Below are 26,612 nucleotides of genomic sequence, written 5' to 3' on the forward strand. Positions count from 1 at the left end.
AACAATTTATTAAAGTGTCTAGGAATTACTTCATCAATGCAAACTGTTTGACAGAAATGTCTATATGAGTTTAAGTGGAATATTTTATCAAGTTTGTTGAAAATTGGGTCTAGGACATTTATCCAGTGTTTATATTGCATTTGAACTAATCTTGTTTTCTTTGCTTAACATGTAATACCTACTAAAACAAATTTTTCAAAAGACGACTTAATATTCTTTGCATAGCCGTTTCTTCTTTAACATTCTTAGCCTGTTCTTCAAGATTGGCAAACTGGCCTGCACAATTAAAATTGCAACAAATACATATTTTAGACAATCTGCTGCTATCAATTGAATATCGTCTGATTTTATGTTTATAGAGCATGTTGGTTAACTATTTATTAAAGTGTCTAGGAATTACTCCATGAATGCAAACTGTTTGACAAAAATATCTATGAGTTTAAGTGGAATATTTTATAAAGTTTGTTGAAAATTTGGGTCTAGAGCATTTATCCAGTGTTTATACTGCATTTGAATCAATGCCGCAAATCCTCCTATGCTGCATCCAATATGTAAATAACAATTTCATATTGTCAGTAAGATATCAAGGAACGAATGATCATGCCAAATATTAGTAATACACAAGATCTATAACAAAATATGGGGAATGGTTTTGGATTTTGTAATTCCACTGGAAAAGGCATAAAATATATAAAACGACCTTTTCCATCAATAACAAGAACAGAGATGAATGATAGTAATTTAGTCAATAGTTCCGATATCTTATATGCAATTAAGAAATACTAGAATGGGGAACAAAATTCTACAAACAGCAGCAGAAAGCTTTAAGAAAATATTTTAAAAGAAGAAAAGAAAGAATCATGGGAAAACCCCATATTTTCCAAGTCCTCACTTTTTTGCACCTTATATGCTATGCTCAGGCACAAAATTGCCTCTTTCAGAGAAAAACCATAAAGACTTAAAAGATAATAAAAATAATCAGACTGCAATAGCCGAAAAAACATAATAGCTCAATTGGGACTTCAAAAATATTATCCCAAAATGCTCTGAACATTATTTACACGGTCATTGGATTAACATACAAATTTTCAGAAAGAAAGACTTCTAAAAACTAGACACGAATGAAATATTACAGAAAAGCTTTTAAGGTCTTGATTCCATGCTGGTCTGGTGTCCTAACCTCAAAGAAATAAAACAGGTTAAATAAATTAAAAATCCCACAAAAAAGTACTAAACCACAGTCAAAAGTAGTTTACTCTTTTTATCAGATCTGCGGCAGGAAAGTTGTCATAAAGGGTCTATATAAATTGTTTTGGCAGTTGAAGTGAAGCTTTGTATGTTGATATTGATGGTAATGATGATTTTTATTGAGAATGAGCACTTGTTCTATTTTGGAGAGGTCGACATTTTGAAGGTAAGGAAGGATGCAGTAGAAGATAGTTAGATGTTCATATTCTGAGGTGTTTGTGGATCAGAGATTATATCTCATTGGAGTTATGAGACATACATGTGAGGATTGGTGTTCAATAGTTTAGGCAGGGGTCCCATGAGGGTGGCTTAAGCTCTATTTTTAAGGAAGAGGCGGTCCCATGGAGTTTTTTTTTCCCGGCTACAGGAATATTTGGAATCTTCTAAAAAATAGAAGCCCCTACTTTTTAGGGCTTCAAATTTGAGAAGTTAGAAATGGGGTGGGGCTAGAAATTGCCCCACCAGCTTAGGAATAATTTATGCCACTTGTCAATCGTAATTTGATTCCCACCAAAAACAAAAGAATACTGCCAAAAAAAATTTTAGAAAGAAATCTAAAATTTGAGTTGAAGGTGTAACATTTATGACAACTTATAAAGTAAAATTTATGACAACTTGCTTAAATTTAGGAGCTGGATTTTTAAGCTGAATGCACTACAAAATTCATGGGACCGCCAGCTTTAAAATTTTCGTAAAAAATCTCAGCAGCTTCTGCTCTATTTTTTAGGATGTCCCCTTCCATGGGACCCCAGCCTTAGGGGATCCAAACTCTGAAGTGTCTCATCACTCTCATAAAGATATAATGCTGAACTTCCAAATTTTGGATCTCCCTTAAACTATTAGACACCAATCCTCACATGTATGTCTTATAACCCTAATGAGATATAGTTTCACTCATCCACAAGCACCTCAAACTATTGAGCATCTAACTATCTTCTACCACATCCTTCCTTGTCTTCAAAGTGTTGACTTCTTCAAAATGGAACAAGTGCCTCATCGTCAATGAAATCATCATCATCATCATATCTGGTGGTTCTTCTGCAGGCTTCATCTCCTTGATAGCTTCTTCTTTGTTTATTCCAGCAGCATAGAGGTCTTCTCAAACACATACTAAACGGATTTTTAATAGGAAGATAGCTCTAATACCATATTAAAAACAAAGATATCACACTAAAGGAAAAATACATCAGTAGAAGTAAATACAGATAAAAGAAGAACTCTAAGTTTATTATTCATCATTGAAAAATACAAATATATAGATTCATCTAACTTCAACAAGATCCTATGATTATACTAATAGGAATGACAACAAACTAGATATGATTGACAACTATCTGAAAACTCTTGATAACTAACTCGAACAGATCTACATTTGTTATTTGATTCCTATTAAAACACTAAAGACACCTAAATTCTGTCAAACTGTTGGAGCATTATATTCCAAACGCGTGATCTGCATGTTTAATGAATTTGTCTGCTATTGGATACATGATAGCTTGAAAGATAGACTTAGGTGGATTTGAGTTCCAATCCCATGAAGCCCTAAATTGCTAATGGCTGGGATTTTAATAGCAATGGGCTCTCACCAGTGTAAAGATTAGAAAGAGCAGAGAAAACAATAACAGAAACAAAAAAGCAATAAGAAGAGACAACACACGATTTATCGTGGTTCGGCAAATATGCCTACATCCACACTCAAAGAAGGGAATAACTTCTATTAATCAACTCCAATACCATTACATACATGACTGCACTCAGTCATTTATACAATCACATTCAGCTGTGAAATGAATAGTTTGGGGAAGTTGAATGATCATGTGACCGTTGGGCTTCACATTCCCAACAATCTCCCCCGTGAAGGCCAACCGTACAGCCATGCAGAACATCCCTGCTTCCATTTCAAACCTACATTGCACTCAATCTGCAAGATTTTAATTTTGCAAATTCTTGTTCACGTACACTACGGATACGCCTACTCCAAATCAAATCAGAGTTAAAAACATCTTCTTCAATTACTTTACCGAGCATGAATTCACCTAGAACACCACTTCGAGGAGGTTCAAAAAATACTCCCCCTTGACCCACACAAGAACTCTTAAACACGACATCCATAAAATATGCAGAGTGGCATGGATCAATGCTGACTTTTCCATCAGGAAGAATTATTTCAAAATATTTGTAGGTTGAATCCTGATTTAACCTGGGGTTCAAAATGTTTAGTCCTGCCAATTTTGTAAGAAGAGCAGCTGCTGCACCAACAGGAGTATCTTCTGTAATACCCTTTGAACAGTGAGGTCTAAATCCAGCAAGACATTTTCTAGCAACTTCACAAACAATATCATTTGATAGAACATCCCATAATCCATCACTAGCAAGAATGAGGCATTGATCTTCATTAGTCTGCTCTGTACATGTTACTTTAGGTTCAGATATCACATACCGTTTCAAGAATCGAACTCCTGGGGCTCTGGACATTGCGAGAAAGCCTCCCACAGGATATCCATTCCAATAAATAGCATGTCCGCCAGCAGCTTCAATACAGCCCATTTCATCCTCTCGTTCGGACTTATGGTCATTAGACAAAGGGATTACTTTGCCTCCCCTTGATAACACTGCCCTGGAATCCCCACAATTTGCAATAACAAATTGAGTTGGGCTCACAAAAGCCGTAGAACCCACATTTTCAGGTGCAACTGGATTTCGGCAGCAATCACTAATCATTTGTACATCCGCATTACTACTACAGCCTCCATTTGGACACATACCTCCAACTGCCATATCCATTTTCATGAAGCGAGCAGACATGACTTGGTTCCAATAACTTAAGTCTCTGGAAAATGAAGATGCATCTCTCAACTTCTCAGCTAGATCCTTATGAAAACGGTTTTTACAATATATTGAAGCCTGCGATCCGCCATGGCCATCATAGACACCAAAAAAGTGGAGAGGAGTAGGCGCAGGGGCTGCGAATCGAGTAAGGCTATTTTGCAACAGTACTGTGGGCTTGGGCAGAGAAAAGAATGAAGGCACACCTGCAACAACATCTTCCATTTCACGTCTTCTACCAATGACTGACATGGTCCCGTGGGGAGGGCACAAGTTCCTCAATAGCAAGCTTATACTCTCGTTGTTGGCGCTGGGCAAAGCTAAGCCCTTTGAAGGCCTGCTTGGTGGAGTAGTTTTCTGTTGTTTGGGCTCCTCAACAACAATCTCTAGCGTTTTGTTTCGACAATGATGTTGGTAACATCCATTGCCTTGTGTTAAGGTCCCTCGAACAAACCCTGAGAGAACCAGTGATGATTGCTTACATCTAGAATCAAATCCCCACATCTCACCCAACATCTGATCAGGTGCACGTGCATTGTTTGTGTCAGTGCATGAACCATCTTCTCTAACAACTTTCAACGCGGAATTGATAACCTCCAGGTTATCATCAGAATCTCCTGATCCTAGGCTCTCTGCAAAAGAGTGTTCCTAGAACCTGTCATCATTCATATTTGTACAATATCGTTCCATGTATAATGTAGCTTCCTTTGCATGTACAGAGCCACCTGTTCTATGGCAACCATCGCTTCTGACACTGTGAGCCTTCAACTCCTCAAACATTATGCAACGCAACAGAGCCTCGCCCTCAATTAATGGACAAGGATTCTCCTCATGTGGATTGGAGTCTTCGAGCCTCCTTGAATTTAAACTTAGTCGAGGCAAATATGGAGTCGTTTCTTTTGACTGAACTTTAGGCTTCCCGAGGTTAAAATTTAAAGATTCTGACGATTCTTGAGGCAAATTTTGTGGAAAGGCAGGCCACGAGACTCTCTGGATCCCTTCCATTGCAGAATTGAATGCACATTGAGGAAACTCCAATACAGCGTATCCTTCATCAGCTTTCTCCTTGGTTTGAGTCACCATCAACATGTCGTGACTGTCGAATTCCTCAGAATGTGGTGCGAGATTGAGCAAACTGGTGTCTTTAATATCATTGTGTCTGAAACTTCGCCCGAGAAAATTCAATGACGAGGATTGACCCATGCTCTCCAATTTAGTCACATCCTCCTTAACCGCTTGCCCCAAATAAGATTCATTTGCAAACTGCTTCCCTCTATCTCTGGTTTGGGCATCACCACCGTCATCCTCTTCTGCTGCCACCTTAAATTGTTTGGAGCGTTTCCCATTACCCTCCGCTTCTGTTAAAGACCCCTTCCGCTTCAAATCAGAAAACCGTCTTTCATCTTGCACTTCTTCATCTAAGTCCATAGGTTCGTAGGTTTCTATGAAATTATCTGTGCAAAGATTGTCATCATCATGGGAGTGCCTCTTTATTTTTGCCAAGGCCATGCCATCAGCAGATCTGCTCTGCTACCTCACTCCAATCTGCACCCTCCTCATCCTGGGAGTCAACAACAGATTCAATTTGGGTCTCTGATGGCATACACTCTTCCTCCCACAAACTCTTGAGTTCATCCTCTTCAACAACCACCTCTTTTCCAGCATCTTTCTGCTCAGAAATTCCAACGTCTATACATGGACTATCATAGCGTTCAACCTTCACCACACGAATGCCAATAACTTCCTGGCCATTAACAGTTTGACCAATAAGTGCCAAGGCTGGCTCAAGGGGAGAGCAAATAAGAATCCCAACATCCTTTTCTCTTGCTGGATTCTCCTCTTCAACTGAGTCCCCTTCTTTCTTCCAGCCATCCCACCAATGTACGCGACGCTTGAAGCATAGTTTTACATGAAACATAAAACTGCTATAGAAGTTATAAGTTTTACCTTCTCCTTCTTCCTCCATCTCTGCTCAAGCCAACATGGCTCTGATACCAATTGTAAAGATTAGAAAGAGCAGAGAAAACAATAATAGAAACAGAAAAGCAATAAGAAGAGACAACACATGATTTATCGTGGTTCGACAAATATGCCTACATCCACACTCAAAGCAGGGAATAACTTCTATTAATCAACTCCAATACCATTACATACATGACTGCACTCAGTCATTTATACAATCACATTCAGCTGTGAAATGAATAGTTTGGGGAAGTCGAATGGTCATGTGACTGTTGGGCTTCACATTCCCAACAACCAGAATGTCATGATTTCAAAGCCCATAGAGCCCCACGGTAAGTGAACCCCTCACAAAAGAAGATCTATATAAATGATTTACAGAATTGCACAGGTTCGCTGAAAAATCCTCAGCGAAAGAACTGGTTTGAGAAATAGATGGCGATGGCAAGCCACAGGGGAGCTGTGGTGGAGGTTTGAGCCTCTTCATAGGGATATGTAGCTGTGAAGTTGTGGGTAAAGTAGAATTAGAAGTTCAGTCGAAGATTTCTTCAATCACTTTCAAAGATTGTCTATTATTTTTTTAGTCCTGCAGTAGGTAGTTTTTGGCTTCCAGATTTGTACCATCATAACAGGAATTTTTTTAGTTTCAATTTTAAACTTCAGATCTAAGGTTTACAGCAGGAAATTCCAAAAAGACGCATAAATTTGATATTACCTATTTGTATATCTTTTTCTCCACTTTCCAACCTGTGGTTTCTACCTGCTGCAGCGGTTGTCACCATTTGCCACCATTTACAATCGTGATGATAATACCATTAACTTTTGGCTCTTTCTGTTGATGTTCGATTCTTCATTTTTGGAACCCCATTCTATTGTGGTGTGCAGGGGCTGTCTTTTTATCAAACTATTATATCTATATTTAGAAAAAAATATGTAAAATATGTCAGAGATATCTTATAATAGAATACAAATCTATTAAAACATTGCATACAAAAAGCTGTGACTAGACAAGTGGCGAGGGTTCTATTTTATTTGGAGTAATAAAATAACACTTCCACAAAAGCTGAAACATGACATATTCCATGCATTTACCTGTCATTTGTATGCCAAATTATTTTAAAAATGGATTTTTGTTTACTGACATTTTGATGTCATTGTAACTAGGCATAACAATACTTTGAATGTTTATAAAAGTCATCAATTTTCTGAGTAACGTTTGTCATCATTATCAAATTCGAACATCCTTATCTTATGGTTTGTTTGTTTTTCAACTTAATAGAAACATTAGATTTAAAACACATAAAACTAGTATATCTATATTTAAAAAATATAGGTAAATTATGCCAAGAGATACCTTATAATAGAAGGGAATATGAGGATTGCAACAATATTAGTATTATACAAGAGTTTCAAAAATATGGATAATAATAGAGTTGATTTTATTTATTGTTCCCTTTTAAATATTATGACACTCTTCCACTATCATTTGAATGTAACAGTTTCATATAGTTGGAGACAAGTGGCGAGGGTTCTATTTTATTTGGAGTTATAAAATAACACCTCTACAAAAACCAAAAGATGGCAAATTTCATGAGTTTACCCATCATTTGCATGTCAAATTGTTTCAAAATTGAATTTTTGTTTACAAACATTTTGATGTCATTGTAGATGCCTCTCGGCATAATGAATATATGTATATTTAAGGGCATTGTCAATTAATGACAAATAATATTGAGATTTAAACTTACATCCATCCATTGGCTAATAATACCTTTGCTTTACAACTTTTAAAGAAAAAAATAATCTATTCTATTTATTACACACACAATGCTCAAAAAAATCAAAATACTTATAGAACAAGTAAAATTATCAATTATCTTTAACAATCAAGATTCTAATGCCCTTTTCTCCAATGTAACCTATATAAATATAGAGGCATTCAACCTAAACAAAGTTCTAACATGAGATACAATAGCTACCACTAAACTCCTTACCAACATACAACTAGAGTTGTCCAATGTTGCATCTATTCTACAATAATTCAACTTGGATACAAAAAGTAAGTTTCTCACAAGTTTTAAAATACATAAAAAAGGCATCAAACGACAAGAGTAACAGAGGTGGGATCCCTTTAAAAAACTTTTGAAATGGTGCCGCTCAAAAACTCCTTCCTAGTGGCATGCATTCTGGGGACGATGCTTGGAGGAAGCCCTTCGACCTACGTTGTCTCTGGTCCTGGAGGTTGCCCTTCGGCCTGCGTTGTCCTTGGTCCTGTGCCAGGTGATGTGTCGTGAAGCCCTGTGACTGATGTCGGTGGTGCTACTGTAGATTCTGGGATATTGGATGCAAACTGTGCTATTAGTGTTGTTGCTAAGAGTTCGTATGCAGATGGATTGGGTAAGGAGACTTAGTCGTTCCCTATTTGTCGCTCAATTGCTGTTAACTTGGATGATGAAATGGTTAATGAAATAGATCAAGTGGCCTCTGGTCTATCTTCTCATGCGGTTATTTGTCAATTTAAAGGCTTTTGGCCTAGTCTTCCAGGGCTTCATGATTGGGTCTCCAGGAGCCCCTTATTTCAGACTCGGTGTAGATTTTCCCTTTGGCCAAGGGTTTCTTTGTTGCTAAGTTTGAAAAAGAAGCTGACAGAAAGATTATTCTTTGCGATCATTTTTTTATTTGGGAAAATTGTTACCCTTTGATGATTAAACCATGGCATGAGGACTTCATTCCTTTGTCTGAATCCTTTTGTAAGATGCCAATCTAGGTTAGACTTCCTAACCTCCCTCTTCACTTTTGGGTGGATCCACTTCTTGAGGTTGTGGGGGATGCTTTGGGAGATTTTTTGATGGTAGATGTTGAGTCTTCTGATATCCTTCATTCTACCTACGCTCATATCTTGGTGGACATTGATGCTTCTAAGGGGTTGCCTGAGGAGATTAAACTATCGACTCCCAAGGGTTTCTGGATCCAACCTCTAGATTATGAAGGCATTCCCTTCAGATGCAGAAGGTGCTTCAAGATAGGTCATGTAGCGGCTAAATGTGTTTTACACAAAGTTAAAGCAAAGAAGCCTCCATCTTGGTGGATTGGGGCTTCCTCCCACCATTACACGGTGTTAAAGGGCTCTTCTCAGATGGGTACGGAGCTTGATATTTCTCCTGAAAATGTTGTTGAAGATGCTCCTCCTACCACTAATGTGAATGGTGAGATGGTTCGTTCGGAGCCAATCGACGGTTCGGAGTTGTCAAATGCTGCTAGATCTGGCCCTATTGCTGGTTTTGATAGGTCTGAGGATGCCGTTCATGTGTCTAGGGAGGTTGCTGGAGCGGTCCCTGTGCCTGCTATTGTTTCCAGGGGTGTTTTTGGCCCAAGTCCTGCTATGCCTGCTGGAGCTTCGTTGTTTGCTGGCTATCCCTCAACTGCTGATTTTCCCGTGTTAAATTCATTGGAGTGGCAAGATGAGGTTGCTAAAGTTGAAGATGGTTGGATAATGGTTAAAGGTAAACGGTCTAAGAGGTCCTCACCTTCTTTTGACATGACCCTTCGATGCCACATGAAGGGTCCCAAAGGGAAATCCTAAGCGAGGGGGTTGTCTTAACCCTTGTGGGCAGTTGTGCTCTGTTTGTTTTGGGTTGCCTGTAGTTTCTCAGGCAACTTGTCTCTCTGGGGTTTCTACCCTTTCTTTATCTGGTAGGCATGCTAGTTTGCTTTTGTTGGAAGCTGTAGAGTCAACTGTGCTGGTTTTTTGGTTGTGGTTTTCATTGTTAATATCTTTGCGAAACCTGCTTTGTTGGGTTCTAGATCCCGATAAAATCTATTGGGTTTTGGGTCCCTTCAAAACCTGTTGTATGGGGTTTTTGGTCCCCTTAAAACCTGTTTTCCTTATTAAAAAAAAATACACAAAAAATATCAAAGAATCCTTTCACCACTAATTGTGTTAGGAGAAATAAATAAAGCATTAATATCACCATCATTAAAGATTTTTTTGTGGAGGAATCAAAGGAATTTTTTATTTATATGCGCCTTCTTCACATGCACCGTCTTGCAATAATTTCAACATTTTACTCTTCTTTGGGGTTTTGGATTTACCTTTTAATTTAGATCTCTCGTTTATTTTTTTCCTATCACCATTAGACCCACGTTTATCCTTAAGCCTTACTAGAAAATGCAGAGCATCATTTGATCCATCTTTCATGAATTTCATTCCCATCTCCTCTAAAAACAAAGTAATAATGAGACCATCCATCTCTAACTCAACATCACCACCACCAATGGAAACAATTAATTTTTTTAAAGAATTGGGCAAATAAATAAGTAACAAAATACATTTATTTTATTTTTCCATCTTTACATTTAAATACAGAGTCATAATCAACTTAAAATCATTTAAATGATTTATTGTTGAATCACCATATTTTATTTTTGAAGAATATAACTATATTTTTTGAGATATAATTTATATGTTAGACTTTTAATAAATAATAAATATCAATGGTGTTCTACCATAACTTATGTGGTCTCCATGAATATAAAAGATATTTTTTAAGATCTTTTATCTTTAGCTTTCGCATTTCATATCAATGCTATTGAATTTTTTAATATATGAATGAGAGGTAAAGGCGATGGTTTTTATTCTTTCATAGATTTGCAAAATCCACTAAAAAAAGCTCCCACTATAATAAAAAACCTTCAATACCTCTAGAAAGACATCCCCTATGTATATAACTAAGCTTTGATACCAAATGTTGTCAAAGTAGCAAAATAATATTTAATTAAAAATTATATTTATGTGAATCTTATTTTTATTTATGCAACAATAGATTATTTTTAGAAGATTATGTGAGTGTTCAAATTAAACATATCATTAAGTTGAAACACATAACATTGTATGTATACAAAACATCTTTCTTGAGGGTGGAAAAATGCATGTTTTCAATTTTTAAATTCTAAATACTTTTGGATAGTGTGAGGTTGATGGACTTGTTAGGGGTGGGGTGAGAGGATCCCCCATCCAAGGTGGTAGTTTTTGTAGTTGTCTCAGATATGCCAAATAAGCATGAGGGTTTTGGTATTTTAAAATTTGAAGTGGCCTTTAAGGTGAAGGAAATAGGAAAAGGGGTCAAGTTTCTCTTGGTTATGGACTTGAATCCTTCTTTGCAGAGGAGGATCCTATTGCATATGTGGATATGTTGATTAGTTCTTGGAAATCTCTAAATATTGGTATAGATTTTGTCTCGTCGGTGTCTAGATTGGAGGATGACTTGGTAGTGACAATGCCAAATAATTTTCTGGACAAAGTGATAGTAGGGATGGATCTCTCTTTGGTGGGTAATTTTCTAGTCTTAAGGCTTAGTGTAGATTAGGTTGGGAAATGGGTGGAGGCTTCTTAGGAGTCAATATTAGTGTAATGGCTAATGGGTTATTTTTATTTAGTTTTGTGAACAAAGAACATATGATCAAAGTCTTAATAGGTGGGCCTTGGGATTTTGATAATTTAAAAAAAAAAGATTTCTCTCTTTACAAATTGAAGCCATGTTTTGATCCATCTATGAATTTTGGCTTAGTAGCCCTAACTTATGTTATGCTCCGGGGTCTCCCCCTGGAATTTTGGAGCTATAGAACTTTTCAGGGTGTTGCTAACTCCTTTGTTCATTTTTAGATTGTTATGGATAAAGTCACCCTATAGAAAAACTACACTTGTTTTCGCTCAAATATGTGTTAGTGTGGTCATGAACATAATGTTACCTACACTCATTACCTTGAAATTTCATTTTGGGTTATGGGTACAACCTATTAATTATAAAAATAGTCATTTTTTCTGTCAGATATGCAAGAGGTTTGGGCATCTTAGTGATAGATGCAAGAAACTAAATTTTGAAAAAAATAAATTGAAGAATCTCAACCTCTTCACCCTATTTCAAAAGTTGTTGCTTTGACGATGGACATGATTAACCAAGTTGAAAGGTTGGAGAAGGACTCGTCTTCAACCTTTGAGAAGGAATAGTTTCCTTTGGAAGAAGTGGGGGTTCTTTTAAATGATAGAATAATGGAACATAATAAGGAAAAACTATAGGAAAATTCACATAATAACATAGAAGTTAGTATTTCCAAAGAGGTTCCTATAAAAGATCCAAGTATCAGACATTCCCAAGAGGAAAGTTTAAGTAATGGAGAAGGTAGAAACTCTTAGAAAGTTCATGTAGACTAGATTCTGGAGAAAGGAGAAGCTAAAAAAGATATAAGGGAGGTTAATGAAGGTGACACATTCATTTCAACTAAGGGTAGTGTTGGAAACAACTTGAAGCTTGAGTCTAAACTAGAAAAAGACCCTAGGATTAATAAACCTCAAGATTTCAAAGTACCTAATAGAGCTATAGAAGAATATTTATCTCTACTTGGTTTTGGAGAAAGCTATTTATAGTCCTCTCTAGCTACAATTTTGTTTATCAATTTGGAAGAGGAATGGACGTAATGTAAATGAGTGGAAAATTAAAAAATAAGATTTAAAATTTGATGTGGGGAGGGGGGAGGAAATAAACAAGGTAGGCCCTCTCAGAGAGAAACTAGAGCTAGAGATGTTGCTAGAGAAGTTGCCCCAGGAAAGCAAAATACTTTGGATAATTATATTTTAGGGCATATAAAGAAAAATAAATGACATTTCAAAAGGTAGTTGGGGAGGTTTCCCTAATTTTTGGTTCACAGCTACATTGTTCTGATTGGGTTAAATCTATGCTCATTCATTTTTTTGTTTGTTTTTATGTAGATTCTATCATGAAATATTAGAGGACTTAATAGTCCCTTTAAGAAGCATATTTTTAAGAGTTGTATTGTGGATTATAAGGTGGAATTTCTTACGATTAAAGAAATTAAGATGACATAGTCGACCTTTGCTTAGATTGTTAAAAATTTATGGCCTTTGATTTTGACTTTTGTGTTTGTTCGATTGATGGAGCCTTAGGGGGTATTTCTACTCTATGAAACTAATAAATTTGTGAGTGTTAAAGGGTTTCAATGCAACAACAACCTTATGGTTTCATGTAAAGATTTTAAATTCTCTACTAAGTGAAAACTATTGAATATTTATGCTCCTAATACGAGACCTGCCAAGAAACATCCATTGAATTTTTGAGCTCTCTGATTAGTGCCAAACAAGGGGATAAGTGGATGTTAGGGGATAATTATCTATTTTTTTTTTAGGATGTGATTATTTCTTTTCCTTTAAATAGCCTAGGAAAAGTGAGGAAGAGTTTGGATCCATAACTCTTTTATGAAAGAATTCAAAAATGTGAGGAACTAGTCAACCTATTGATTTCAATACCTTGATCAGAAACCTAGCTACCTTCCAAGTTTCTTCAGAGGATAGTTTAGATGTCTTAAGAAAAGTAGTTAAAGAAGAGGTGATTTACAATCCCTTCCTAAAAAAAACATGCATTTGTTAAGAATTTTTAAACTCGTTCTTTTAGTTTGTTTAAGAAAAAGATCCAGCCATGTGCACACAACCTTTAGCCTCTATAACTCCTCATCCTCTCCTACTCACCAAATTAGTAATGAGACCAAAGGCCCATTGTATAGTAGGGTTAAATTTGGCCAAGCTTCTCTTGAAGGTTTAAGCCCAAATCCAACCACGACCATGTCTAGGTAGTGTTGCATGTGTCCCCCCTAATGGGCCTTAACAAACTTTTGCATTAATCCTTTCACTAAGTCCTTTAACTCCCACACCTATTGTAATCATGCTATTAATAAGAAATAAATTTTTTTATTGACATGGTATTCATATGAACAACATAGAAATCCCTCCCCCATTATTTTTTTGACGATTTACAATGCTTCTAGCTCGTAGGTAGTGAAAATATTTCATAGGAAATGGTTAGTGATCTTCCCTCTAAGTGCCATCTACTTCTCCCTCGAGGATAGGTTAATAATTGATTCTATGATAAGTTATGCTTCCACTACTTGTCATGGATAAGAAACTAATTTCTTTTTGTCATGGGAACCGTCCATATTAAATCCTCACCTACATTCTTCTTCAATGCCCTTATCTCTAGATGTCCTAACAACCATTCCTTGCTCACTTTATAGGAGGTTGAGATCTGCCAAATCTACACTATTATAATCCATCGTCATTTTTACTACCAATTTTGACAACCTGTTATCCTCCTCATTGCCTTCTTAGTAAATGTGAAAAAGCTTGAAGTTTTTCCTGAGTGATAGGCTCTCCCTTATGCAAGGGATAAATTTCTCGAGTTTCTAATTATGGATATCTTGGCAACATATAACATTGATGGCTATCATTGAATCCTCCTATAAATGGATTTTATTATAGCCAAACCATTTACAAAGCAATTTACCCAACCAAGTCGCCTAGGGTTTGGCTTCAATATTCATCATTGATGATAATTTTATAGCTTCCGAAACCAATATCCTTCTATCATAGCCCCTTAAGGTGCATCCTACCCACAAGGGACTCAAGTTGCCATGTGAAGCCCCATCAAAGTTTATTTTTTCCCATCCTACCATAGGGAACACCCAATTCATACTTGATCATAGGTTGGGATCGGGATCAACCTACCCAACACAATAAACAAGGTTAAATTTTTTTATTATTGTTTGTATTCAAAGATTTTGTAAATGTGTTTTAAATGTTATACTGTAAGGCATTTGGATATGGTTCTAGTTGTGGATATTGGTAGGTTCTAACATTTGATTTGTAGATGTTTATAGCTATTGGTGTATGATTTATAGGATTTGTAGTTTGTGGCATTAAAGTTTATGTTATCTATTTGATATGGCAACAAAAATTAACTAAAATCTACCATTCTTTACTGCAATCTTTGCAAATTATTGTGACAATTTTCTAACATGATTCACTATTGAATTAATCTTAGTTTTTTTATTGAACTCACAATAAATTTAAGTAGCATATTGTAAGAACCAACATATTTTAGCACATTAGAAGATTCAAAAAAGGAAGTTAAATGACCAAGAAGGCATTAAATGCATTGCAATAAATAAGGGCACTATTCATCTTAAAAAGGGTGAAATTGCTGATTTTAGCAAGTTCACTAAGACTTATGTTACCAAAGGGAAGGGGGAAGATCCTCCAAAATTGTTAAATTATCACTTCTTTGTTGGATTACACTTGTCAAGTTATCAACAAACAAATATGAAATAAAGTACATATACTTGTCTAAAATGTTCTAGCAACACCCTTAAACAAGTCACTTGAAAAGACTTGCTTCAATACCAATTGATCGATAATCAACTTGAATATTCCTATGTAGATTCACCAACAATGATTTTTAATTTTTTAATTATGTGCTAATCCAATGTAGTATGCTACTGAAGTCAATATTCAAAAGGACAAAATTGATATTTTCTACTTTTACATCTTCCACTTGTCATGAAATTTTGTATTTGCTCAACTATGTGCCTATAATGTTACACATAATATTTCACACCCTTTTATGATACATAACAATATGCCACTCCTCTAATTCGACTAGACTATGTAATAAAGAGTACATGTTAGTTGAATAAGGTCTATGTATCTGAAATATATTTATATTTTCTTTAATGAACATGTATTCTTTTCATCATCTCAACACACTATTTATACATTTTCTTTGAGAATGTGAAGTAGTTGTGTAGAATGATAATTCAAGAAAGTTGAAAATTCACACACACCTAAGATATAGATTAACATGAAAAATTGGAGAAACACATTATTGGTGTAAATTATCTATCATAATTACACTTTACTTAAGTTGGCTTAGGATAATGCATTCATTGTAGTTTGCATATGAGACACTTAGTGAAGTGTGCATCTAGGGAAGATGGTTGTAGGAGAAATTCCACCTTTTGTGGTGTTATCTTGTTATCACATTCCACCTTTGGTTGAATTTATATTATTTATCCTACCTATCCCTACCTAAACTTCTATCTCATTGAGCCACATGTCATGATTGTGTTCTCTCTCATTCCCTATAGCCTTGGCTTTATAAGCAGGCTCATTTACATTATATGTAATCCAACTGATCTTATTGCATTATCAATTGATGAGAAAACAGTTTGTTCTTATCACATATTATTTCTCTTATTCTTGTGCTATTCATTGACCTTTAGATCTTGGGTTGATAAAGGAAAATTCTCACATGGTATCAGAGCTTATAGGGTGTCATGGATAGTCATTTAAGAGAAATTTGGTGCAATTTGGGGTTTTGTATTTTGAGGCTTTCTATTGCAGATCATTATTGGAGATTTTTGAGTTAGATCTGAAGTTACCATTGAATTGAGGAGGTTTGAGAAAGTCAAAATCACCTTTTGTTTCATCCAAATCTGACATCGTAGGCCAAATCTAGAGCCATTTGAAGGTGGAGGGTGGTTACTTGTCCTAGGAGCGATTTGCAATTTTGGAGCACTTTGGGCCAAATCCAACATTGCCATTGCACTTAGAAGGTCCAAGAAGCTTAAAATTGTTTGTCAATTCATCGAAATTGGTCACCACGCATTCAGAGCTAAAAAAATCCCCTCCCAGACTTGTCGTACGAACATAGTTTGTAGGCAAGTATAGTTTTTTTATATAAAAAATAAAAATAAAAATCATTTTTTTTGCAATTAAACTATATTATTTTTCATACCATTTAATATTTGTGGGGGGGGGGGGGGGGGTGGGGAGGGGGAGGGGGAGGGGTGCATATTTAAAACAAAACATTTTTTTTGGGCTTGCAATGTACCTAGGGGTAACCACAGGTTACCCTGCAACCTCGTAGATTACCTCCACGTATGCTTGTGGCCCTGTAGGTCATTTGCGGCCCGCAAGCCTTGCAGGGTCTACAAGTGGCTCTGTGGCCCCCTAAAGGGTAATGTTTTTAAATTATTTTTAATTTTTTTTTAATTGTTTTTTAATAATTTTTTTTTATATAGTCAAAGGGTCAAAGACCCATACTTATATTAATGAAATGAAGGATTACATATGAAGGTTAGACGATTCCGACTGCTACTCTAAAACCAACCATCTCAAAGTACAACCCAAGATAAGGCGAGACCACCTATTCTATCAACCACCTTGAACTATGGCAACCAACTTACACACCATTGACTAATGTCCAACATAGAGGGCTTGCAGACGACCACTTTGTATCCATGGTACTTTTGTCATCTTCATCATCAATAGCTTGAGAATTTAGACCATCTATAGAGCACTTTATTGTAGGCTTGGCCAAACTACCACCTACTGTTTTAAACTCTTGTCTTGTAGAGTTGCCATGGAAACCTTGCTCATCCGTAGATGACTCACAAGCTGTCACATTTTCCAGAAGTTTCATAGCCCCTTCATCTCTACAAATATCTTTAGAAACGTGTGCACGACTCCTCCCTGATACTACTGTTTGAATTTTTTCACATGCCCTGCTTATTTCTGCATCAACTACACCCTTTGTTGAAATGATCTCTTTAGCTGATGCTGATGATAGAGTTGTTTTAGGTGCTTTGGTGTTTTATCAATTACTTCACCTATTCTACTGCGATCTTCACTTGGAATACCAATGGATAATCTGTCTCCATCCTCACCCTCTGCGAAGCCATCTTTAACTTAATTGCTCCGCTAGGACTCGATATTAACCTCTAGGGCATTACCAGCATGACAAACCTCAACCTTCACTTTTGTTTTCACATTATTTGTCTCATGTCTGTCAGAAGTGATAGGAGAAGACCCTCTACTTGTTGAAAAGACCATGTCCTCAGTTGTCCCACCATTAGCACTTGGAGCAGGATTCTGTCCAGGATTGGGAGGTTTAACTATCAATCTGTGACTACTTGCATTATCCCCACTGCCATTTTTCGTTGCCTTATTAGTTGCATGACCATATTGCAATATCTTTTCACATGTATTTTTTCCCAATGCATTTACTTTCCCCCCGTCATCTCCTTTATGAGATCCTCCCTTACCAGAACCCACCATGCAATTCTTTGATTTTCGATGGTGTGGACCTGTACTTGATCCCTTAGCACTCAACGAACCTGCAATAAAACTCTTGGCATCCTCTTTCTAAGACGAACCTATAACTTTTCCAGGTTCACTTGACCATGATTGACTGTTATTATGAGATTGACTTGAACTGTTACTCTGCTCTTCCTTTCAGTGTGAATCCTTGGAACTAATGGTTGGTGAATGCAATCCTAACATCTAGATAGATGTAGAGGAGGCATATGTTGTTCTTGATAGAATATCTGTCTGCACTGACCTATTTGAGACTGCTTTTACACATCCAATCTTCACTGCCCCAATTAGTTTGCCTTACAAAGTTATTAAAACAACTCCAATTCCTTAGCCAAATTGGTCGAGATTGGCTTATCACTTAATAGGGCCAGAATTTCGTCGGCCTCCCAAGCACACGAGCCCTGCACCAATTCTACCCCCAAATTCGAGAACCCATCAGCCAACTGGTTCACCTAACTATAGTAATGACTTATTTTGAAATCATCAAATCTCGGTAGGAGCTTTCAAACTTCCCCTAACACATACTGCAACTCCCAATTTGTCACCTTCTTCGAGATAAGACCCGAGGTGATAATATATGAATCACCCTCAATATGCAGCTTGCACACTCCCATGTTTGTTGCAATCTTAACACCTTCTAGAAGTGCCCTTGCCTTAGCTAAATTGTTTGAACCATTAGGTAGCCTATAGGAAGTTGCCTTCACAATTAAATCATTTCGATCCCTTAAAACACAGCCTGCCCCTGATCTGCCTGGGTTCCCCTTGGAAGCACCATCGAAGTTCAGATTCAAAAACAAATTCAATGGCTTTTCCCACTTAACTTGCCTATGAGAATCCTTCTTGGACTTCTTCCCCACCAACACACCTTTGAAAGGGATACTAATATGACTCCATCTGTTAAGAACCCAATTATCATCTGAAGTAAAAGTTGAGGACAAGGACTTAGACCTCATTGTGTATGCATTAATAGATTCCAAAATTGACCTTTCCATGAGTTCACATACCTTATCCACATTCGAAGTCTCCTTTCTAAAGATCCTTTTGTTTCTTTCCCACCACAATCCCCAAACCATAGTGGCTGGAACAATCCTCTAGATTTCCGCAAAGAAGGAACCTTTATGGAGCGATGGACATTCAATCAGTAGCTTGGTTAAAGAATTGGAAAGGGGGCCTTGCCAACCTAGCTTATTTAAAACCCATTTTCAACAATCTTGGGCAAAATCACAGTTGAGAAGCCCGTGATTAATTTCCTCCATACCCTTGCCACATAAAACACACAAGAAAGTGTCAGCAATCCCTAACCTATGAAGCCTTTCACTAGTGAGAATTCTGTTTTGGAGGGCCAACCAAAGAAAGGTCCTTGCCTTTGGAAGCACTGCATCATGCCAACAAAATTTGAACTCCCTCTTGTCTACATTAACCCTCCCCTCAACAAAAGATTGATAGCCCTCTTTAACACTATACTTCCCCTTACTACTCCTAGTCCAAATCAATTTATCACTCTCCTTATTAATATAGAGAAACCTCTGACTCAGAAAATTCTGTATTCCAATTTTATCCTCACTAGCTATCAGAACATTTGATATATCTTTCCACTCCCCCTGACACAGCCCATCCTTTGACTCAATTATAAAACAATCACTAACCTTAGGACCCCATGAGGCTTCCAAAATATTCCAAGCCCTGGACAGATTGCAAGAGGATTTAATCGAGGGAAGGCCATTCCATGATTTTGTCCAGAAGAGAGCCTTATCTCCAGAATTAACAACCCAAGAAAGGTGAGGTAAGATTGCCTCTCTACTCTTCACCATGAAGTTCCACATAGCTGATCCTTTTGGGGGGTTCCCCATTGTAAAAATTCTTTCTGGTTCATGTGAATCCAAATACTTGATCCTTATAATCTGGGCCCATAAGGCTGAAAGTTTTTCATAGAATTTCCAAGTTAATTTTGCCCCCAGACTAATGTTCCTCTCAAACATACTGTTAATCCCCACACCTCCACATCTCTTAGGTTTACATATGCTATCCCACGAGATCAGAGCTATTTTCTGCTTCTCATCTAAGTTTTCTATCCATATAAAATCCGCAAGACATTTCTTCAGAGATTCCATTACCCCCTTTGGTGTAAGAAGTACAAACATCACATAATTGGGTATGGTACTAAGAACATATTTGAATGGTAAGATTCTACCAGCTAATGACAACCACCAGGCCTTCCATGATGCGATCCTTTCTTTGATGGTTTAAAGAACATTGACCGAGAATGTTGCCTTGCTTTCCCCTTGGAAGAATGGAATTCCCAAATACTTGCAAGGTGTATCAGCCACAACAAAACCAAAAAATCTTTGAATTGCCCCTCTAATAGCCCTGCTTATGTTAAAAAAGAATGTTTTTGACTTACTAATGTTCATTTTCTGCCTCAACGCCTCACAATACTCTTCCAATATTTCCTTCATAGCTTTGGCTTCTCTCAAACTACCCTTTCCAAAAAATAAACAGTCATCCGCAAATAGATTATGTGTAACTGACAACTGTGACTGGTGAATTCTGATCCCCTCCCAAAGCCCCACCCTCTTTTTGTGAAGAATTAATCTACTGAGACCCTCTGCCATGATAATAAAGAGAAACGGAGACAGGGCGTCCTCGTGTCTCACACCTTGTGAGGATGAGAAAAAGCCACAAGGAGTACAATTTAACAGGATTGAGAATTTTGCACCTGTGATACATGACATCACCCATTTGGTCCATTTCTTATCGAATCCCATTTTTGATAGGACTTGTTTAAAAAAATTATAGCTAACTCTATCATACGCCTTCATCATGTCTAGCTTTAAAACCATGATCGGAGAAACTTTAACCTTGATAGAGTGCAAAAATTCATGTGCCACCAAAGCTCCTTCCATTGTCTCTCTACCAGGGACAAAACCCCCTGTTGAGCTCTGAAATAATTGAAGGTATAATTCTAGCCAGCCTAGTAGCTATTGCTTTCGTGAAAGACTTTGTATATAGTGTTGCACAAAGAAATTGGACTAAAATATGCAAATGTGTTAGGTTGAGGGCACTTAGGGATCATAGTGATAAAAGTAGTGTTGAATTGCTTAAGCATACAAGCATGCTTTGTAGGCTCTTCTATTGCCTTCAGGATATCCTCCCCCATAAACTCCCAACACTTTTGAAAAAATAGAGGAGTGAGGCCGTCTGGGCCTGGTGCCTTATCAACTACCATTGCAAAGACAAATCTTTTGATTTCTTCTAGGGAAAATGGCTCCATCAAATTTATATTATCTTGGTTTGAGACCAGCCTTGGAATACAGTCTAAAACCTGTGCCAAATCTGAAACATTTGATTTTAGTAAATTTTCAAAAAAAACTAACCGCTTCTTCTTGGATCTCTCTCACATCTTTTAGTACCTTACTCGATGCATCCTTGATCTGAAAAAATTGCATTTTTGTTCCTTCTTACCTTAGTTGACATATGCAGGAAGCTCGTATTCCTATCCCCTTCCTTAATCCACAACTCCCGGGATCTCTGCCTCCAGTAGATTTCTTCCCTTTGGAGCACCTCTTCCAATTTTAATCTCAAACCCTTTTGAATTTCATACACCTTTGCTATCAGACCATTACATATAATGCACTCATTCTAGTGCTCTAATTGCTATTGTAGGTCCGACTTTTCCTTGAAAATGTTACCAAAAGTTAATATGTTCCACTCCTTAATTTTGGTCTTCATATAAGACAATTTCTTGGCCAGCTGAAACATCCTAGACCCATCCACAAAAAGGAACCCCTCCACCACTGCTCTAGCAGCCCCATAAAACTTTTATCTCTAAACCACATTCTTTCCACCTTAAAGTAAGATTTGGGCTTGAGTCCATTTGGAGCCATTGGAATTTCCAAAGCAATGACAAAATGATCCGACCCCGAATTGTCAATATGTTCGACATACAACAACCTTGATTGAGGATCCAAAGTGGATTTACGAGAAATCTATCTAACCTAACACCTACATGATTTGACCCCTTTCTCCTATTAGACCAAGTGATGTGTTGGCATTACAATAAGTTGGGAGATTGTTGGAATTTCAGTAAGTTTGTTGGTATGAGGATATTGAGAAGGTTGTTGGAGATTAATTGATAAAGGATGATTACTGTCTTAATATTATTATTTTGTCATTGATGTCAAGCAATTGATTCTCTGATTCAATATGATGTTGCCATATCTTAAAGAGTATGTTTTGATGAGTTTAAAGATGTCGGTAAGTGACACAGAAAGAATGTGAAAATAAAAGGGAGTAATAAGTTATTCAATGGGCAACTATTACCGAGTTAGACAGTGATGAGATTATGATGTTTTGATTGTTTTGATAGCCTATATATGTGTATTTGAAGACTGAACAAGAAGGAAAAAAGATTTCATGTAAAGGTTTGATATTATTCTATTTTACCAAGGAGCTAGTCGGTAAACACCAAGTTTATCAGTCACCGAGCATAAGCAACCGAGATGAGAATATCTACCGAGTAAAGTTCAGTATTAACCGAGTATCAATCGAGCAGTAACATAATGCATTAAATGAGTGAATACATCATTAAATGAAGGATGCAATGAGCTGGAGATTTATAGAAGATTGGAATGTCGTGCAAGAAGTTTTCTAAGGATCTACGGCAATGAAAATTCAAGAGTTAGATCTACAACACAGATTGAACGGTTATAACAGAGCACAAGTACCAAGGAAGGAATACAAGTTTCAAGGCAAGATAAAACGTTTTTCAGTTCAAAGGATACAATGAACCTAGTCAAGTTTGAAGAACTGATGGCTAAGATTAATCATGGGAAATGTGATTAAGGAGATTAAGCGGTTAGGAATTGCTTATAAATAAGGAAAAGTTGAAGAACAAAGTATGCAAGCAAATGGAAGCACAGTGATGCTACTGAGGTGATTACCGAGTACAGAAGATTGAAAATCTGTTTGAAGAACAGAGTGAGCAACCCAACAAGGAGAAAGATAAGTCTTATGACAAGATTATCTTGAACTCATTGAGCACATAGAATCTGCTTTAGCGTTTCAGATGTGAAGTTGCAGATATATTTCATTACTGTTATTTATTTTTGTAAGTGACAGGAAATCTCTTAACTGAGGGGACCTAACAGTCTTATTTGTAAATCTTCTAGGAAGTTAACATTCTGAATGAGTGTTTGAAATCCTTTGACAAGGTCACTTCTAACAAAGTGAAGATTCTAACAGATCTGAGGGAAATCCCTTAACTGGGTCACATCTAACAATGTGTTTGTAATCTTTAACAGGATTTGCTTTTAACCGAGCATACTCTAGAAGAGTATATTTTCTTGTGGGTCCGAAATCCCACAGTGGTTTTTCTCTATTTGGGTTTCCACGTTAAATCTGGTGTTAAATGTGTTTTGATGTTTCAAGTTTATCTGTTTATGAGTTTGAATGATTTACAGTCATAGTTGCATATCAAGTAAGTGCTACCGAGGTTGAATCTGAGTAGATTATTGTATTGTGAGTTTATCTGATTCACCCCCCCCTCTCATCTAACTAACAGTGATGATCCCATTGATTGGTACACAATCGAACAATGCATTCCCTTCTATAAAATCTTTGAAGTCTTGGGTAACTTTGAAAGAAGGTTCTTTACCACCTACTTTATCCACTGCCCCCAAAGTCGCATTGAAGTCACCTCCCAAAATCACTTTGGTTGTATCAAGGCCTTGTAATAACTTCGATAAAAGCCCCCATAATCTCTGTTTATTGACTACAAATATTGGCCCATATACATTTACCATAATAAAGCTGAGATCAAGACAAGAGACCTCAACTGCTATCCAATTAACATTGCTACTAATCAACTGCATCTGACATTTATGAGGTTTCCAGAATATTGCCAAGCCTCCACAAGCCCCTATAGACGGTGAATGAAAAAGGGACCAATTTTTCCAAGATTTAAAAAGATTAACCCCAAACTCTGATGACAATTTAGTTTCTTGCAGCATCACTATTTCTGCCCCACTCAACAAGATCTGATCCTTGATGAGTTGAGCTTTGTTAGAGCATTAATGCCTCTAACATTCCACGACATAAGCCTTACTGTGCCCTTAGAGAGCCATTAACTCTCCTTCCATTGGACATTTGTTTGGAAATTAAGGCTACTGCCTCCTCCTTGCACTTCCTAGGTGTTCTTTCAAAATTTAGAGTTAACTGAACCCCTACTGCTATCTCTTCTTTGGTTTTATTACTCTTAGGAGTTCTGCCCCTCGCCTTCTTGAGTATAGAACAAACTCAAATTTGGGAGAGGTCTGCATCCGATTGAGAGATTGGCAGTGTTGGATCTAGGCTATCCCAATCCTCCTGTTGCAACTCCTCTTCTGACTCACAATCTGATAAATTCTCATGCCCAGTACATTCTTCAGTTACAATCTCATCAATCTTATCCTCTGCTACTTGTAGAATAACTTTATCTACAAACTGCTGTAAGTCTTTCTCTGTTAGACCTTGAGCTTGGAGTTTTCGTTTCAGCAGTGCCTCCCTATCCACCTCCCCTCCGTGAGTTTGAACCTCTCGATCTTTCCTACAACCAGTAAGAACATTTCTATCTTCCACCAACACAACTTTTGGAAGTTGTAACACTTGATTACCTTCAATTAACTTCTGGTCCATTTTGTCCTTAAGAGGTGAATTTTGAACCTCTCGATCCTTCCTGCAATCAATAAGAATATTTCCATCTTCCACCACCACAGATTTCAGAGGTTGTAACACTTGATTACCTTCAATCAACTCCCGATCCATTATGTTCTTAAGAGGTGAGTTTGATTTTTGACCTACTACTTTTGTTTGATCTTCATTTTCCGGTCTTGCCACTTACAGATTAATTTGAAGCTCCAACTCACCTATATCATTTTTTTCGATTACAATCAGTTTCCCGAGGCTTTTCAAGCATCCCATTTATGACCTCCTGCGAAGCATTTTGTCTGACTCCCAATGATTGATCCGTGGCCCCCAGTTTCCTGTGTCTCTAATTCTGCTGCCCCTTGATCTTTCAGGCCTGGAGCAACAAGATTTCTCATCTATTTTTCTGTCTCATTCACCCCAGAATCTACCATTCCGAGCACACCAGACTCAACCTCATTGACAATAATTGGCCGATTTGTCCCACAGACATCCCTTTCACAATCTTCCCCTTTATCCTTCCCCTGTGATAGAGACCCTTCCTTATTCTGAGCTGTTGAATCCGACCCTATCAAACTCGATCTGTACTACTTCATTACAAGAGGCCTCCCTTTCTTGGTTTCCCTGATCTGAGATTTTGTCCATACCCAAATCATGTCCAAAACCAGTCGGATCCCTTGTTCCATCCTTACCCTCCACAGACATTGGAATCGTCTTCCCTTTCATAACTTCACCTCCATTTCTTGACATCAAACACCACTCGGCCAGAGACCCCTGATCTCTACACACTCGAACTAGTTTACCTTCAATAGAATGGCATTCTGAAGTGAGATGTCCTAACTTATCCTGTCTATCCCTAACCTAATCTGGCCCATCTACTTCAACCTTCTGAGAAAACTCACCAAACTTTGATTTGAAAACCACTTCCTTCGGCCATTGCTTCTTAATATCCTTTAGAATATAGATTCTAACTGGGTGTTTGCAGTCATAAAAAAACAAATCATGTATTAAAAACAAACCAAGCGAATTACCAACAATCTCCATGATATCAATATCTCTATATTCGAGGGGCATGGACGGGAAGGAAACTCAAAAAGGAAAAAATGGGATTACACATTGATTCAGACTAAATTTTGGAGACCAGATCGACTGTGTGAGCAAACCCTTCCCCTCTACAAACCACCACTTTTTCTTATGCACCTTGTCCCTATCTTCCTTCTCCTCGAAAAATAACAATGAAAAAGCCTCCCCCTTTGTCAATACAGAAAACCTCTACAACCCCTTCCCAGTTCTACTTAGCCCAGAATGAGATAGCTTCATTACCTGGTGTATAATTCCAAATCTTACCTATTAGGGCACGATTCAGAAGGTCGTCAATCTGGGAGTTGAGAATGTCTTCCGGGAAAGAAATCCTCTGCCGATCAATCGTCCTCCCCGCAACGTTGGCATCTCTCGGCAATGTTCCCGGAGCCTTCGGTCGCTTAACTTCTCCATTCCTCCATGACACCTCGACCTCTGCCCTAGATGTCATCTTTGTATTGAAGAAACCTCCTTTGATTGAAATATTGTTTGGAAAAGCGAGAGATCCTTTGGGCGAGGAATCTTCTCCAAAAATATCAAATATCAGTTGCTTCCACATGCCCTTTTTTCCCTGCCTCCACATGATCTGACCCTTGCCACTACCTCTGTGGAGAACATTCTTAGATCTCCTTTGCCAATGCCCAAACTAGCTATTTTTGTCCCTGTCAAAAATCACTTTTCGTTGTGGGTGTAGCTGCCATTGTCTGTGATCCTAATTCTAATGCCATTGTACCCGCCACTGTCTATGATCCTATCTCTAATGCCGTTGAAAATGCCATTGACTGCGATCCTCGCATCGACCTGTTGCAGAGCCTGC

At 37.4% G+C, this 26,612-nt stretch overlaps 2 protein-coding genes across 3 annotated transcripts; both read right to left on the bottom strand.

Moving 5' to 3' along the window:
- On the bottom strand, positions 1-26,612 carry LOC131078349 (uncharacterized). 2 transcript variants are annotated; one of them, XM_058016020.2, is made up of 2 exons: positions 26,063-26,612; positions 1-276 (listed from the first exon to the last, which is right to left on the bottom strand). In XM_058016020.2, exons 1-2 carry the CDS (start codon positions 26,376-26,378, stop codon positions 182-184), a joined length of 411 nt encoding a protein of 136 aa, XP_057872003.2. In that variant the 5' UTR covers positions 26,379-26,612; the 3' UTR covers positions 1-181. The 2 variants fall into 2 exon arrangements, with proteins under 2 accessions (XP_057872003.2, XP_057872004.2); XM_058016021.2 differs by lacking the exon at positions 1-276 and adding an exon at positions 297-538.
- Positions 2,956-5,590, bottom strand: LOC131078348 (probable protein phosphatase 2C 24). The gene has a single exon (XM_058016019.2). It carries the CDS (start codon positions 4,588-4,590, stop codon positions 3,154-3,156), a length of 1,437 nt encoding a protein of 478 aa, XP_057872002.2. The 5' UTR covers positions 4,591-5,590; the 3' UTR covers positions 2,956-3,153.

The sequence above is a fragment of the Cryptomeria japonica genome, chromosome 3 (genome assembly GCF_030272615.1).
Source record: "Cryptomeria japonica chromosome 3, Sugi_1.0, whole genome shotgun sequence".
Lineage (NCBI taxonomy): Eukaryota > Viridiplantae > Streptophyta > Pinopsida > Cupressales > Cupressaceae > Cryptomeria > Cryptomeria japonica.